At 32.3% G+C, this 15,823-nt stretch overlaps 2 protein-coding genes across 2 annotated transcripts in view; both read right to left on the bottom strand.

Moving 5' to 3' along the window:
* LOC111795815 (probable indole-3-pyruvate monooxygenase YUCCA8) overlaps positions 1 to 675 on the bottom strand; it is a 1,618-nt gene extending 943 nt beyond the window's left edge. Inside the window, exon 1 of the mRNA XM_023678407.1 lies at positions 1 to 675. This exon is cut by the window's left edge and continues 28 nt beyond it. Coding sequence (XP_023534175.1) covers positions 1 to 641 — 641 coding nt within the window. The 5' untranslated portion in view covers positions 642 to 675.
* Positions 676 to 9,863: 9,188 nt separating this feature from the next.
* LOC111794619 (ribokinase-like) lies at positions 9,864 to 15,211 on the bottom strand. The gene is made up of 13 exons (XM_023676692.1): positions 15,005 to 15,211; positions 14,834 to 14,897; positions 14,604 to 14,693; positions 13,356 to 13,433; positions 13,181 to 13,255; positions 12,423 to 12,475; positions 11,821 to 11,971; positions 11,455 to 11,565; positions 10,950 to 11,076; positions 10,704 to 10,804; positions 10,445 to 10,583; positions 10,204 to 10,256; positions 9,864 to 10,099 (listed from the first exon to the last, which is right to left on the bottom strand). Exons 1-13 carry the CDS (start codon positions 15,082 to 15,084, stop codon positions 10,016 to 10,018), a joined length of 1,206 nt encoding a protein of 401 aa, XP_023532460.1. The 5' UTR covers positions 15,085 to 15,211; the 3' UTR covers positions 9,864 to 10,015.
* Positions 15,212 to 15,823: the final 612 nt, after the last annotated feature.

Here is a 15,823-nt window from a genome sequence, read left to right as displayed (position 1 = left end):
GCTTCATGATTGCAAAGGTCCAGAGAAACTTCCATACCGGAATTCCCACAACCCACAACTAAAACTTTCTTCCCTTTAAACCTTTCGCCGGATTTATAATCGGAAACATGCAAAACCTCGCCGGAAAATTGGTTGAGACCATCAATTTCCGGCGTGACACACTCTGCATTCTCGCCGGTAGCGACCACAAGCCAGCGGCAAATGTACTCAACCTCGCCGGAGATGGACTCTGTTTTGACACGCCAAAGGCCACTGGTTTCATCATAGCGAGCCAATTGAACGCTCTCATTAAACTGTGGTTTAATTTCGAATTTCTGTGTGTAGCTTTCGAGATACTGAATGAATTGCTTCTTGGAAGGGTATTCTGGGTAATCTTCAGGAAATGGAAGCCGAGGAAGCTGGCAAAATTGCTTTGGAAGATGAAGTTTAAGCCTATCGTAAGTCCGCTTTTGCCACAACGAAGCTATGCAATCAGCTCTTTCGATGACCACAAACGGAACGCCTTGTTCTCTCAAACAAGCCGCCGTCGCCAGTCCCGACGGTCCGGCGCCGACAATCACCGGACCGTTAACCCAAACACACCGGTTTTGAGAGAACAAATAGCCTTCATGATCGACAGGATGAAGCAAATTGAACTCCATTTTTTTCCTTCTTCGTTAAAAAATATGTTTTTGTTTTGTGGATTTTGAGACAGAGAAAAATAAGAACAAGAGAGAGAGAGAGAGAGATTGGGTTTCTTAGAGAGAGAGGAAAGGGTTTGATTTGGAATGATGAAAGGAGGTTGAGAATGGCTATAAATAGAGCAATGGATGCATGTGATGGAAGTGAGGAGGTAGGGAGGGAGGTTTTAGAGTGTCATTCTCAAATCATAAGACTTTGGGTCTCTTTAATTATTTAATCATAAGATATGCTTTTCATATTATTTTAATACACCTTACTGCACTCTATACTATGCTTTACAAAAATAAAAACATATATCTTTAATTATTCATTCACGCCCTCCTTAAAATTATAAAATCAAAATTTTTAATTGTCGGTAAAATATTTTTCACAATTTTAAAAAAATAATAATAAATGCTATGATGTGACATATTTTGGTTGGTTGACAATGAATCTTCACCCTTTTACCTTATTTACAAAGTTCATGTTGATTTCATACATTAAATTAAATTTATAACAAAGTTCATAAACTTAGGTTTAAAAATTAATTTCTTTAAAAAATGGGAAGCGATGAAGCCTCATCCTCTTTTGATTCTCTTGGGACCCAAAGAGGATTTTGAGATCCCAGGGTGAATTAATAAAATATTAATAAATGAGTCTAGTTGGAAAATGAAAACAATGAAGAAAAAAGAAAATAGCCACGTGGGCAGGATGCCAAGTTGTAAAAGTAAGAGCCCCACAAGTGTCCAGCGTGGACCCAACGAAGCCATTCATCACATCCGGATTACATATTGCAATATCCATAAAGCTGTTACAGTTCTCAGAGCCCCCATTCTGCCAACCAGTTTCTGCTTAGAGCCACGTGGTCATCCTACTGTGCTTTCACATAAAGTGAAATAATTTTTGTTTATATCTCTCGCTTTTTCTTTTTTCCTTTTTTTTCTTTAAATTTCGAACCATAATTTTTAGTTAATTATATTTTAGACCCTCAGCTTTTGAATATTGTATTTTATTTTTCTTTTATGTTGGGCATAATTGTAATTTAACCTTATAATTTTGGAAATTTGAAAAAAAATCATCAAAATTAATATATTTATTTCAGACTTCTTGATAATTTGATGTGTTTAAATCATTTTTGGTTATTATTATTTACAATTATTAAAAAGAAATTAAAAGCCAAAAAGAATATCCAGAGATGGCGAAATATCATTAGATATTAAACTGCTGTATTTATTTTCTCTTAAAAAAAATATTAATTTTTAATCACGAGAATGCATGGACGAGTACGTGGAGGTCCTTGAAATAAAACCTCTTATCTTATTCCACCACGTGTCCTTACCTGGACACGTGTCGTCAATATAACATTTACGATTGATTTTTAACTTTTAATTTATACTATTTATTTTGTTTATTTATGTCTCGGCCCGGAAAACCAAACATTAAACAGTTTCTTTTTTAATTATTTTGGCAAATATTAATTCCGTTAGGTAAATAAAAATTAAAAAAAAAAAAGAATTAAAATAAATGAATCATTGGTTCTCTTCTTCACTACTAATTCTATAATTCATTTACTAAACTCCAAGTGAAAACCTACAAAATGACTCATGTTTTAATTAATAAAGTTATCGTCCTATTATTTGGTTACCTCTAATATCATTTTCCCCACTTGAGCTCTCCACCAATCACAACCCGACAAAATGGCTCGTAGTATTTTAAATTATATTTTATTCTAATAAACTTTAAATTCAAATCCTCTGTGTTTCATTAAAAACTTTGTATAGTTTGTCGTAGAATATGTTTATATGTTAACTTCTCGATCATATATCAAATTTGAATCTTACTTTTTCAATAATGTTTTCTGATTGTATGTTTTACGTCATGTAACGTAATTGATAAGACATGTCAACAAAGACATCCATATACATATATAATTCATATATCCAGTTCTAAAAAATGACGGAGAAATTATTGAGGTAGCTATCAGTAGCATGGCCGACTTCCCGAAGACGAGTAAAAGAAAACGATATCAAATAATTTCGGGAAGATGATAAAAGGATACATACATATTTGAACTTGGTTGAAACTAATTGAAACCCCTAGCTAGGATACCCTACCGGTTTTGCATTGCCCCACAGCCAGCTTTGCATAAAACTTCTCTTTGAAACCTGACTAGTCACTCTCTTACCTTTTTATATTCAAATTTATCAAATCGTTCAACTGATTAAGACATATTTTGATCTTCAATAAATTTCGGGAAGCTAAAAATAAGCTATGACCTTTAGTTTAGGGGAGATTGTCTTTTAATTTAGAGGGTGAGTGAGAAAGAGTATTATAAAAATGAATCACGCGTAAACTAAAAAGAAAGGAGAAAAAGGACCAGACGGCGGTATTGATTCTTCACTTGTATGGCATGGTCTTATAAATTTGTTGATGCCTACTTTATTTTGGTGTTAGTTTTTAGTAGAAAGTTCAAAGTCATCGGCCGTCGGTGGTGTATACATTGGCGGTGCCACTATGACATACTATATACTATAAAGTTATTCATTATATACTATAAAGTTATTCATTATATACTATAAAGTTATTCATTATATTATACTATATACTAAAAAGTTGTTCTCATTCATTTATATGGATTATATTAATATCTAGTTTGAACATAGTTTAAACATTTCTTAATTTTGTGCTTGACTTATAAATTTAAATTTATGGATTAAGTCTCTATTGACCATAAAAATAAAAAATAAAAAAATAAAAAAATAAACTTAATTTTTTTTTTATCTCTACTTTCTAGAATTAGAATACGGTGAGAATATATAAATTTAAATTTGTTATAACCTAAACTTTTGATTTTCGAGAATTTTGATATCGAAATAATTTATAACTTATTATTTTTTTATTATTTGTCCTAAAATGATTAAAAAGATAGGTAAGTAATTAGAATGTGGGGGTATAAGGGTCATTTCACAACTAAAAAAATAACCTTTTTTTTATTGTAATTATATTTATTTTAAATCATTATTTCACCACTTTTTATTGTAATCATCACATTATTTTAAATGATTACTTCTTATTCTAACTTAATATTTGCAAACTTTTGCAAATTATTAAAAAATATTATCATTATAGAATAATAATAAGTGTCTTTGAGTTCAAAAATTCCCTTTTCACACTAATAGCAATTTTTTTATTTTATTATTATTTAAAAAAAAATGCTCGAGTCTCAGGTCAAGAAGTGAATCCTTTTACTTTTATTTATTTAGTTTTTTCCTATTTAAAAAATAAATGTGTAGTTTTGACCATAGTAAAGTTTGAATTCAAACACAAAAGGAAAACCACTAATACTATATAAAAAAAAAAAAAAAAAAAAAAGTTTAATTAGGACCCACATTCTCGATTATAATTTCATAATTAAAAAAAAAAAAANAATAATTTATATGTCTATAAATTTAAATATTTTAATTATGTTTATAGACTTAATTATTTGAAATTAATACATTTCTATTAAATAAATATTAGTTAATTTATGGTGATGTGATAAATGAATGATAAAAATAAAGGATAGTTAAACTTAAATAAATTAAAAAAAAAAAAAAAACTATCTTGGACTTGCCACTTTATTTATTTATTTTTTCTTTCAAACGTGACTAATTTCTTTTGAGTTATTTACCATGGTAATTTCAAAAGTGAAAGCTTAATTACCAGTTAATTATTCGATAAAAAAATTTAAATTTATTATTACTATAATAAGGGCCATATAACCTAAAATTGGAGGGCTACCCTACCTACCTTTTAGATCCACTTCAAGCCATGATTGGTTTATTTATTTATTTTTATTATTATTATTATTATTTGGAAAAAGAGTTTTATCAAATATTATAGATTATTAGATTGATGATAACTTCTCAAATTTTATTTGAAAAATAATTAGTATTTATTAATTCAGATAAAATATTTTGTTGAAACTTATGAATTAACAAAATTATAAGTCCTTTAATAACCATTATTTACATACAAATTCAAAATATTTTAAAGATTTTTCTCTCATACGATATTAAAGAATATATTTATTATATGGCAAAGTCAACTCTATAAATTTACAAAATTGACCCTGATTAAAACTATGTTTATCACTGTGTTTTAACTAACTATACATTGTTAATCATAACTAATAATAAAAAATGTAATTTAAAAAAAATTGAGATTTAGGCAGGTATTTTTTGGGAGGGGGAATGGACACGTGGCGTATCCTAAGGGTGACATGTGGAAATTGGGATTGAAATTTTATAAAATATTTAATGGGATCCTCAAATGGAATAATGTATATATATATTAAAAATGAATATAATTCTTGGAAACGTAGCTGCGGTCACCTCCCCCCATGTAAGTAAACGTGTGAGACTCGAATCCAAAGGCATAGATTAAATGTAAGCGTGTGAGGCTGAAAGCGATATTATATCTAAGAAGGCAAAACCCACCTGCTCCCAGCTGTGTAACGCACTTCCCTTTTCAAGCCTATTCCTCTTCCCAAAGATTTAAATTAACTGAAATTAAATTAAATTAATAAAACTCCTTCCGCGTTCGCACTTTTTCCTTTCCACTTTCCTTCTATTTTCCTTTTTTTTTTCTTTTTTTTTTCAATTATTATTCTATTCTATTTATTTAATATTATTCTAACACGAGCGTATAGATCTACCGACCTAAATATAGTTTAATTGATCGGACATTATTATATACTTTTATGTGATAAAGATTCAAAATTCTATTTTCGTGTTTTTTTTAATATTATAAGAATTTTAATCATCCATAATACTAATTTCTATAGGTGACTTATAATTTATAATTTAATGTTGATATTTATTTTATAGGACAATAAATGTAGAGAAACATTCTTCAACAACCCTTATTGAAAAACTATTTATAATAACTGAAAAAGAATACTAACAATTTATCAAGCAATAAGGAGTATATATATTATTTGAAAAACTGATAAAATTGAATTAAAGACTGGAATTAGAAGAAGCCAGGGATTGATATCTTCATCATATGGCTGGGGTTAATTTAAATCAAATTTGTATATAATTATATATTTTTTTAAAATTGGGTCAATAAATTCGGGCCTATAAATCATTGTTGTTGAATTGTCATTTTCATTTCAATAAATATCAAAGATCCAGTTAGGAATACTCACTTCACCCACCGTTTTTTCTTTTTTTTTTTTGGGATTTTGACCCATTCTGTGAAATTATAAAATTAATTAATTAAGAAGTATTTTTTTTTTTATTGGGCCAAGTAGGATGAAAGAGACAAGTGGGAAGTAACCAATTGGAAGCTGCCACATCAGGTTCATAGCTAGCCATGTAAGACAATTTCAGAGTATATGTGGAAAATGACACATCTTTAAATTATGAAGTCCTTTGTGAAATATTTATCTGATGTTTTATGTGATAATTGACTCTCTCGATTGTTTGTTTATTACAATTTTGAGAGGAAATGCGATTTTAAAATAGTTATATATAAACATACTTATTCTTTCCATTATAAAAAAAAATTAATAAAAAATTTATTGATGATCCCAAAACAAAACACGTTTAGATGATAAGATGAGCATTCCATTAAATGTTACTTTGAGATAATGTAATGGTTTGGAATTAAAATATATATATTTAAATCTGGTCCGATNATAGTATGGAAATGGTTTGAAAAATAATTTCAAAATGAAGAAATTTACGTGTTCATGGGATAATGACATGCCCACGTTGTAATGTGAAGCCAATAACTCCTAATAAAATGGTCTATAGGACACCTCTCCACTCTACCAAATATAGTATTCATCTTTCAATATTTTAGAAATTTTTGTTTTTTTTCCTCCATTCAAATCATTTATCATATAATAGGATTGAAAAATGAAAAAGTAAAATAAATTTTTAATCTAACCATAACTCAACTGGTTAAAATATATATTATTCTTAATTTTGTAAAAAAAATTATATCTTTAAAAAATTTAATCTCCATGTGACTAAGAAGACAAAATTAGAAGTGGATGGAGTTGACTTTAATTAAATTCCAGAATTAAATGATACTAACCGACTTTTTGTTTTAGGATAAGTTTGAAGGAGAAGATTCATAATAGGGGACCACTGCTCTGAATCTCTCATCTATATATATTATTTATTTATTCTTTTTTTAGTTTTTTATTCAACAACATTATTTCTAAATAAAAAGTAAAGGAATTTCGAGAAAGTTAAGCCAGGTTTACAGTAAATTGGATATGTTAGTAATAATTATCAAAACGAGAGTTGAAGATATTCAATAAAAATCACGTTTTATTAAATAGAGAAAGTAAATGATTTTAAATATAATAAATAGAATTACAATTTTTCAAATGAGTATATAATATGCAACAAGGGAATAAGAAACAAATTGAATGATTAAATCAGTCACCGAAAAATAGTTTATATAATAATGAAGAAAATAGTTAGTAGAAATGATAAACATGTAATAAATTTGTCAATGTAAAAAAAAAAAAAACATAATACAAAAAGTCAAAACTAATAGTCTCTCATTTTAGTTAAATATTTAGTAATATCATTAAATAAATAAATAAACAATTTCATTGAATTGTCACAACATAATTAATGAGTCCATACCAAAAGAAGTTAATGAAAATGGGGTCTGGAACACAAATAATTGTAATCGTACAAAACTATATTTTATATTCATAACTTCACTCATGCAAATAAAGCACATACATTTGTTAAAAAATAATACAAATAATAAATTAATTTGTTGAAAACTTATAATAAGTCAGAAAAAAAAATCTCAAGATAAAGAGCCAGTTAACTAATATTATTATAGATATCACAAAAATATATGATGAAAGAGATTCATACCTATGACCAAAAAAAGAAAGCATGGATCACATGACTAATGAACTATATGTACTCAAGTTAAGTCGGCAAGTCGGTTAGCGCAAGTCGGTTAGCGTTATTACTGATAGTGCAATTTATAGATGTGAACACCAATATTTATCAAAGTTTGGACGAAGAAAGGTAAAATTTTCAACGCAAAATTAAGAGAAAGTATAATAAAAGCTTTGGGACCAAAAGTAGTAGAAAAATAGACAAACAGGGAAGGTTTTGATTCATAGCCACGGGTGATAGGGTGCATGGTACATGTGAAGAAGTTAGGTGTTTAGCGATTTCCCAAGTGGCAATAATGCAAGAAGGAAGGTGGGTGGCATGGAGGAGATTGGAGGGGACCTTAATTGCTAATTCCATGGACCAATTCCAGGAAGTTGAGGTGACTTGGTCAGGTGAACCTTCAAGACTCATAAAAGTAGAAACTAATTAATTGGAACCCAAAAGGAAGGAGGGAAACGAAAACTACTTCTCCTAAGCCCTTGCTCTATTCAACACCAATATATTACTACATCATACCTAAAGTAGCGTTGAATAAATCACACAGTTCAACATACATCAAATATGAACATAAATTGCACATGTTTCTAATACGGGTCATACATCGATTTAGCTCCGATTATTCACACGCTTTTCCCAGTTGGGCTAAATAATATTTTTCTTTCCTATACTAAAACAATACCTTAAAGTTCAAAAGAAAAATGATTTTCACATTACGCTAATTCTATTTTTCTTTCTAAAAAAAGGTACAGAAACATAAAGTTTAGGGAGCAAATCTGAAAGTTAATTTTAATGTTAGATTATCGAAGAGAAATTTTACACCGCTTGGCTTGAAAAAAAAAAAAAAAGAAATCCACAGAATAAGGAAACAAAGACTATGATCAGCCTCTTTTTGGTTATAACGTTATCTAAGCAACGAAGAAAAGTGAGTCGCAAAAATTCAGAAACTTATCCAAAATATGTCAATTTGATAGAGTTGGTCTATCCATAATGAAGCGAGTGAATGGGTTGAAAGAATGAAGGTGGTCCTATTGGGCAAAGATGTAGTTGTTGGCTTATGGTCCCGAGCCACAAAGAAGAGAAGGGAGGACCTGTGATTTGGAAGCACTTTGATGCAGCTTATTGGAAGGAGCATTTTGGGGAGTGTCAAAATGGCATGTGAAGTTCTCATGGGTGGCCAACTACTGTTTCATTCATTCTCTTGCCCTTAGTGAACCCAACTATGTGACCTTGATTTCTGTAGGTACTTGTCACTGTTCATTTATTGAGTGCATGAGTATATACAGGTCACCTTCGCTCATTTTTCCACGAGTTATTATTTCTTTTTTTTTTTTCTTTTCTTTTTTTAATTTCCGTTTTGTTTTCTTTTTTTAATTTCCACGTTCAAATTAGACCTTAAACTTGCCATTCTGTTTAGTAGTTTTCAGTGTCGTGTTTTGGACAGATTTTCGAAAATTAATGTTATTACTAGTCATTTTCTTCCTTACAGACTTTGAAACTGGCACTCTTTCGTTCTTGATACATTTTACGTTAGATCTAATCTGTAACATGATCCTATAAAATAAAGACTGTTGAGGTTTTCGTTTGGATTCTAGATTGATCCTTTTCAGGATAAGCACTATTTTCATAGGATTGTAAGGCACAGAAATCCAACGTCAAATGGACTTGGTTTTGGACTCAGTCTAAGTGCTAAGGCATGACACAAATAGGCTAAGACATCAGTTTAAAGGCCCATCTTCAGATGGACTAACCATGTGGGTCCATATTCATGGGCCCAAACTGGCTTCCACGACAGTGCCGATTCGGCAATCCAGATCCATACTTGAAAGCGAGGTAAGAACTAAGAAATCAATCAAAGTTTAGTACCTGGAAATGATAGAAGAATCTCACGACAACGTGAGCGAGGTTTGTAAAAGTATCCGGCTATACATCGACGATGTCCTCAAAACCACCATCGTGCAAGCTTCTACTACAAATGAAGGATAAAAGAGTAAGAAAACAACGTGGTTTGTACCAAGTAAATATTTTCTTACTGTCTAAGAAAACGTGTAATAGATATATGGTTACAGAAACTTGAGACCACAAAGAATGGTGACAGACGAATATAGAGAAATTATACTTCGAAGCACAGACGTGAAGATCAGTTTATCAAGAATGAACAATTGTTTGCGTACCCATAATAACTGTTTCACTTGAAGAAAGCATCCAATCTCGCATTGGAACTTGTTTTCCTAATTTTTTTGGCCGCAAAACCTGTTGAGGAAAATTCAAAAGAAGGCATGGAACCAAACTCAAAGGCGCTGCTACTATATCAAAATTCTTGCTTTGGGTTGAAATACGTTTCAGATAAGGTAACACCTTAAAATCGAGTTAACGTAGTGGGCTGAGAATATAGATTCACGTGTGAGTTAATGATATGATCTATTAGCAAATATTTATTGTAAGAAAGATGCTAAGCATGGATCGGTACGATATGGAAGACCGCTTCGAGCACCCAAAGCCCGACAACATCCAGCAGCCTGCAGCGTGACACGTAACAGTGAGCAAATTCTCTAGCACTTTGCAAACCATAAATAAGCTATTTAGCAGACTTCCCAACCAGCACATTAGACAAATAACTTACCACCTGGGCAGAAAATGGCAACAACTTCTCTGGTGGCATGTTGGCACATAAGGCTGGAAATGAAATGAAAATCATGAATTCCTATTATAGCTCCCGTAATAAACAAAGAAAAATAAATAAATAAACTGCGTAAATCTTTTGGGGCGGGTGTTAATTAAGCTGAAGAAAATAAGAACAAAAAGATGTACAAGAAAGTACAAGGATAACAAAGTTATCAGATAAAATTGTTCCTATTACGAACCATAAAGAACTGCTCCAATGAAAGCATCTCCAGCACCAGTTGTATCGACAATCTCGGACTCTGGAATTTTCTCAGCTGTTCCGAGCAACAGCCTGCCGCAAACTGTCCCTATCCCCTCAGCTCTCAATTTGGCCACTGGCTGAAAAAAAAAAGACGGAATTTAACCGAATCTCATTCATAACCTCATATGTAAACAGACAAATCATTTTGTCAAGGACTATAGTAGGATTGAAGATACGCCAAAATAATGAGATTTTACCGATGAAACAGAAGTTGGAATATTTATGTTCTTGTCCTTTCTGCCCTTGATCACTTCAAGTAAGCTGTCTACTTCAAACTCTTCTAACTGATCAGGTGTTTCTGCCAGAAAAAGAGAAACTACCTGTTAATTTTAAATATAAATTAAAATTCACAAAGTTTTGTACCTAAATGATATCCACCGCTTGTGGTGGGCAGCATCATATGATGCCAACGGCATAGTAGAAAATTGATCATCAAAACTCACCATTAGTAATTCTTTCGAGCATTATGCATCCATTTTCACCCAAGGTGACAATCACAAATCTGAGTTTTGGAAGTCGAAGAAGCATGGAAACAAGTGCAGATGGAATCGATGGTGCCTCTGTCCATTCCTGTCCCATCAAATAACGGTTCCATAATTTAGTAACAACAGAAAATATGAGCACATATATATAAGATATAACATGCACGGCATAATAATTATGTATGCTAGTAGATGAAAAAAGCAATATCATCTTGCTTGCACGTGGCATTAAAAACACTCCCAAGCAAACACAAAAGTTACTTGAGGCATAAGCAGCTATACGAGCATGCAAGAAAATTAATAAAGACCAGGGGATCAAAAGTACAAACTTAAAAATCCAAAGCACAATTTAAAAATTAAAAAGATATCCAGGAGAAATATGTACAGTTGGAATTCAATTTCCGGAGGGGAAAATTTTGATGAAAAGGACTACTTCGAAAAAGAGGAACGAAGAAAGAACACTTGCCTGTGGAAATTTTGCTGAGCAGACAACATAATTGGCAAATGTCAGGAGATCATCCAGACCTTCCCTTTTCCTTTCTGCATCGACCAAGACAGGTATATTCTGCCGAGCGGCCTGTAGTAAGTAAAATTAACATCCCATACAACATGGATCAAAAAGGTGTTAGTTACAGACTAACAGCCAGTTCAAAGATAATTGAGAAGTGAAAATAAAAGAAACAATAAGCCAAAAGCTGAAAGAAGAAAAGTGACGAGTTTCTTTCGATTTTTCACTGTAGGAGAGGAATACAGAAGTCTGGCTCTTATAAATCTACTTGAAAGAGAATACTCGACAAAGCAAGTGAAGCATTAAAAAAAATTGATATGTTACCTCTTGCGCAACAACCAGAGCAGTTTCATACAATCTTGCGTCAAAATATACAATTCTAGCACCATCTAAAGCAGACAACAAACTTGATCGTGAAAGGTCATCTGGCACCATGGGAGGAGAACCAGGGGTGTGGATGCATGTACGAGTGTGTCTAAAAAGGTTCACCATAAATGAATTGTGAGTTTGATTATGTACATTCCTTATAATAAGACTTCTCTTTGAAAGATCAAAATATAAAAACTATGAGGCTATAACAAGAATGTAGAAGGTATATGTTCTTTACGACCCACAAAATATCACACTTTGAATTCAATGCGCGACATTGTTTTAAAAGGCTTATGCTTGCTTGCCTCATACAAATTTTTAGCCTCAAGTATTACCCTTCTTTGACCTCTATGAAAAGGCCTCGTACTAATCCTTCTGCCTCATTATAAGACAGAATAATATAAATGCAATATTCTTCAGAAATATACAAATTCGCTTGAGTATTTTAGGCCAATATACTACAATTTTGTAATTTAGCTCATCACTAATTGTATAGTCTGCAGCTAATCGTTCAGCAAATAGACGAAGTAGAGAAGCATAAAAATGCAAAAGCTTACGTTTTATTATCCACAATAACATAGGTAAATGGTGAAATACCCCCTTCAGAAACCTGAGAAGATACAAAATCACAAACGTGTTAACTCATAGGAATAACTTAAATTCCCATCACGAAAAGAGAGCAGATATCTTTCAGATAACAAATAGTAGGAAAAAGATGAAATGTTTGTAGAAACACATTTTACATTGAACTGAAAACATTACATTTTATTTTTTAGTACAAAAGTGGGGGTGAGTCCTTTGAACTTCTGACCTCAAATGAACAAATAGATGCAAAAGTTACATTTCATTGATAAGAAGAATCAAATTATGACTAAATATTTTACAAATAGTAGGTGACCAGTTCATAAGATAGACAACTATTGACGAAACATACATGCTAAAGAGAATTTTGCAAATTGAAAAAATCACGAAGCCATTTAAAATGCCAAACTTCAGATTACTCTGGACATCAATGCCAAGTAACAATATTCAGTGGCAGACAGTAATGTAATTCAATAGTAAGAAGTAGACTTAGAGCATTCAAGCCCTTGTATTCCAAAAGACAACCATTAGCGTTATATCTGTAGGCTGAAGATAACATGCATCATCATAACACTAGCATTAGGAAAAGAAAATATCGTCATCCAAATCCCATGTAATATACACTAGGTGCAAAGTACAGCAAAAGGTGGGCAATATTGTAAAGATAGTGCAAAAGTCAATTACGATAATGCAAGTCACAGATATTTAAAATTCTGCAACACGAAGAGCTTACTACAAGAAAAGATGTATCGACGCCATCAGCTTCTAGCTCTTCCAATATACTCCTTCCTTGACTATCATTTGCAACCTACAATTTTATCGTGCACGAATATGTTACATACACTAGTTCCATTCAATACTCGGAAGTTGAGCTGGTTAAAGGAAACATGCTAAGGATAAAGTGCAACCTTGGAAATTATCCGTGCTGTTAAACCCAACCGAGCTGCAGAAGTTAAAGCATTCCCTACATTTCCCCCACCTTGTACCTAAGAAGTCATCAGCCATGTCAAACAACAGGTTCTCCAAATGGTTAAAGTATATATAAACTATCATCTTTTTATTGTAAGAACATATTTCATTTATAATACAAGAGGATTTACAAATCCAAACATATATTGAACTTATTACAAGGGGAAAATGAGTGCTACAGATTCTTTTCAAGTAAGCCAAATTCATAGAAAGAAAAATGTCTAGAATTCCATATGGTTGAAGCCAAGACAGTTCATCAAACAAGTGTTTCCCTCTATGTTCATCTCTAAAAATTAAACTCTAAAACACTCGAAACACCTAGTTGTCGCTTCCCTTCCTTACAAATAAAGGAGGAAAATATCAATTAACTAGAAGAATCCAAGGGCATTATTTGCTACATGCACCAGTGCCATGAAGGCTGACACTTCAAGAACTCTACTCCGCTTTAGGTCTAGCACCATGGCACTCTAGAGTAGCGCCAAGGTTCTCTAACTATTTTATGTTGGCTTTGCATCATGCTGCTCTAGGGTAGCCCCATGACACTTCCTTCTCAAATTCTTGGCTTTCTGTTTTGCTGCAATGTAGTGCTCGTTTGCTACCTTTTCTCCATTTCATTTAATTTGGGTTTCGAACGGCCTTTCAGCGATTCCCTAACTAAGCCATCTTGATGATTAGGCTCCACTAATCTCACATGTTATATGCTAAGCTCTACTCCAAACATATTCACTTCCTACGGCTCTGCAAGTCCAGATATTATAAGTATATGTTCCCACTGTCCATTACATTAACACTGAATCACCCGTGGGGTGTATGTGAATCATAAATGGTATACTGGTTAGTTAGAACAATACTTCTGCAAAAAGAGACCATAAAACTGTGATTAAGGCTTGACACGTCTATCAAAACTTGAGAAATTTCACAGGGCAAGAAAAAATAAGTCTGAACTGACAACATTCCAGTTTTCAACAACGTCGAAAACTTGACATAATAAATTGGACAAAAAATTATCCTTTCAGATAGCTCATCCGAGTCACTTTAGTCAACACTGAATCTTTCATCACAGGATAAAGCCAAGTTCGAGCAAGTCAACATATCACATAAACACAAATTTTAGAAATGCTTAATATATAGCTAGGCAGTCACAAAAATTCACGTCTCGATCGCGTCCCTAACAGAAGCGAACATACCTTTAAGCTAGTGGTTCTAATTTTGTCGTCAGGATTTGGATAAGAAGTCACTGCCGCCAAAAAATCAACAGACACAGTACCAACACCAAGCTGCAAACACATACCCGACCATTCAATCAATCTCAATGATCCAATTGATATACACTCATAAGGACAATGAAAATAAGAGCACAAAAATAGTTGTCAGTAATCAGAGCCAGAGCGATCAAGAGGGAGAGAAGAAAACTCACAACCACGCGATTTTGAGGAATAGGAATCGAAACCGAAGGAGATGTGGGCGAGGACATTCTCGGCCTAAAATCAGAATATCCAAAAAGAAACCGCTGAAATGTAAACAATTAGTTTCGTTTTGATCGGAAAAGGCCGAGTGAAGTAATAATTGCAGGTAAGAGAAAGCAGACCTGGATAATTTGGAGAGGAGAAAGAAGCTTGAAGGAGAATGAACAAGCGTAATGCTTGAGACGAAAGCCGGCAATGGCATCTTGCTTATGAAGTCGGATAACAATACGCCGAGGTGACGCCTGACTATAATTCTTTCAATGGATTTTCCTCTTCGGGCTTTCGCCACCCGTCTCTTTTAAGTTTTGTCCACTCTCTTGCCTTTCTTTCTCTCGAGTAAATTTAAAATCAACGATATTATCCTATATAAATAAATCCAGACCAGTGGGCAAAAATATAATCATGCAAATGAGAAAAAAAAAAAATCATTTTATTATATGAACACGACTCAAAGAGACAGACAAGTGTCATGACGGGATAAAGAGGATAGTGCATCATTCGACGAACCAAGAAGAGTGTGCATTAAAACCAAGCTGAGACATAAACAAAATTGGTAAAAACGAGATGACATGAGTATCGAAGACAAGCTCCAAAAGGATCAAATAGAACCCCGACCATAACTCCATATATATATATATATATATAAAAGGGTACGATATTGTACACTTTGAGCATAAGCTCTAGTGACTTTGAAATCTCCCAGAGGCTTCACCCCAATGGAATAGTATTATTTGATTATAAACTCATAATCACGCCCTAAATTAACCAATGTGATTTTCATCATCCACCTTATATTATATTCTTTATGTTTTTACATTAATCACTAAAATAATAAAAGATTAAAGAAAATAGAATCTTCAACTAATTATAAGACAGTGCTAAAAAAAATTAATAACAGTTAAAAATTGGTTGACGTAGTACAGCTGCAGGAATTGCAAGAT

This window comes from Cucurbita pepo, chromosome LG05 (genome assembly GCF_002806865.2).
Source record: "Cucurbita pepo subsp. pepo cultivar mu-cu-16 chromosome LG05, ASM280686v2, whole genome shotgun sequence".
Taxonomy (NCBI): domain Eukaryota; kingdom Viridiplantae; phylum Streptophyta; class Magnoliopsida; order Cucurbitales; family Cucurbitaceae; genus Cucurbita; species Cucurbita pepo.
Note: the sequence above shows the minus strand (reverse complement) of the source record. Positions and strands in the feature narration are given on the sequence as shown.

Excerpts from the sequence above, each read along its gene's own strand:
- LOC111794619 (XM_023676692.1), bottom strand. The coding sequence starts at position 15,084 with ATGCCATTGCCGGCTTTCGTCTCAAGCATTACGCTTGTTCATTCTCCT. Across the intron at positions 14,898-15,004 it reads CTCCTCTCCAAATTATCCAG|GCCGAGAATGTCCTCGCCCA; the intron begins GTCTGCTTTCTC and ends TTCTGATTTTAG. Across the intron at positions 11,566-11,820 it reads CTCTGGTTGTTGCGCAAGAG|GCCGCTCGGCAGAATATACC; the intron begins GTAACATATCAA and ends TACTTACTACAG.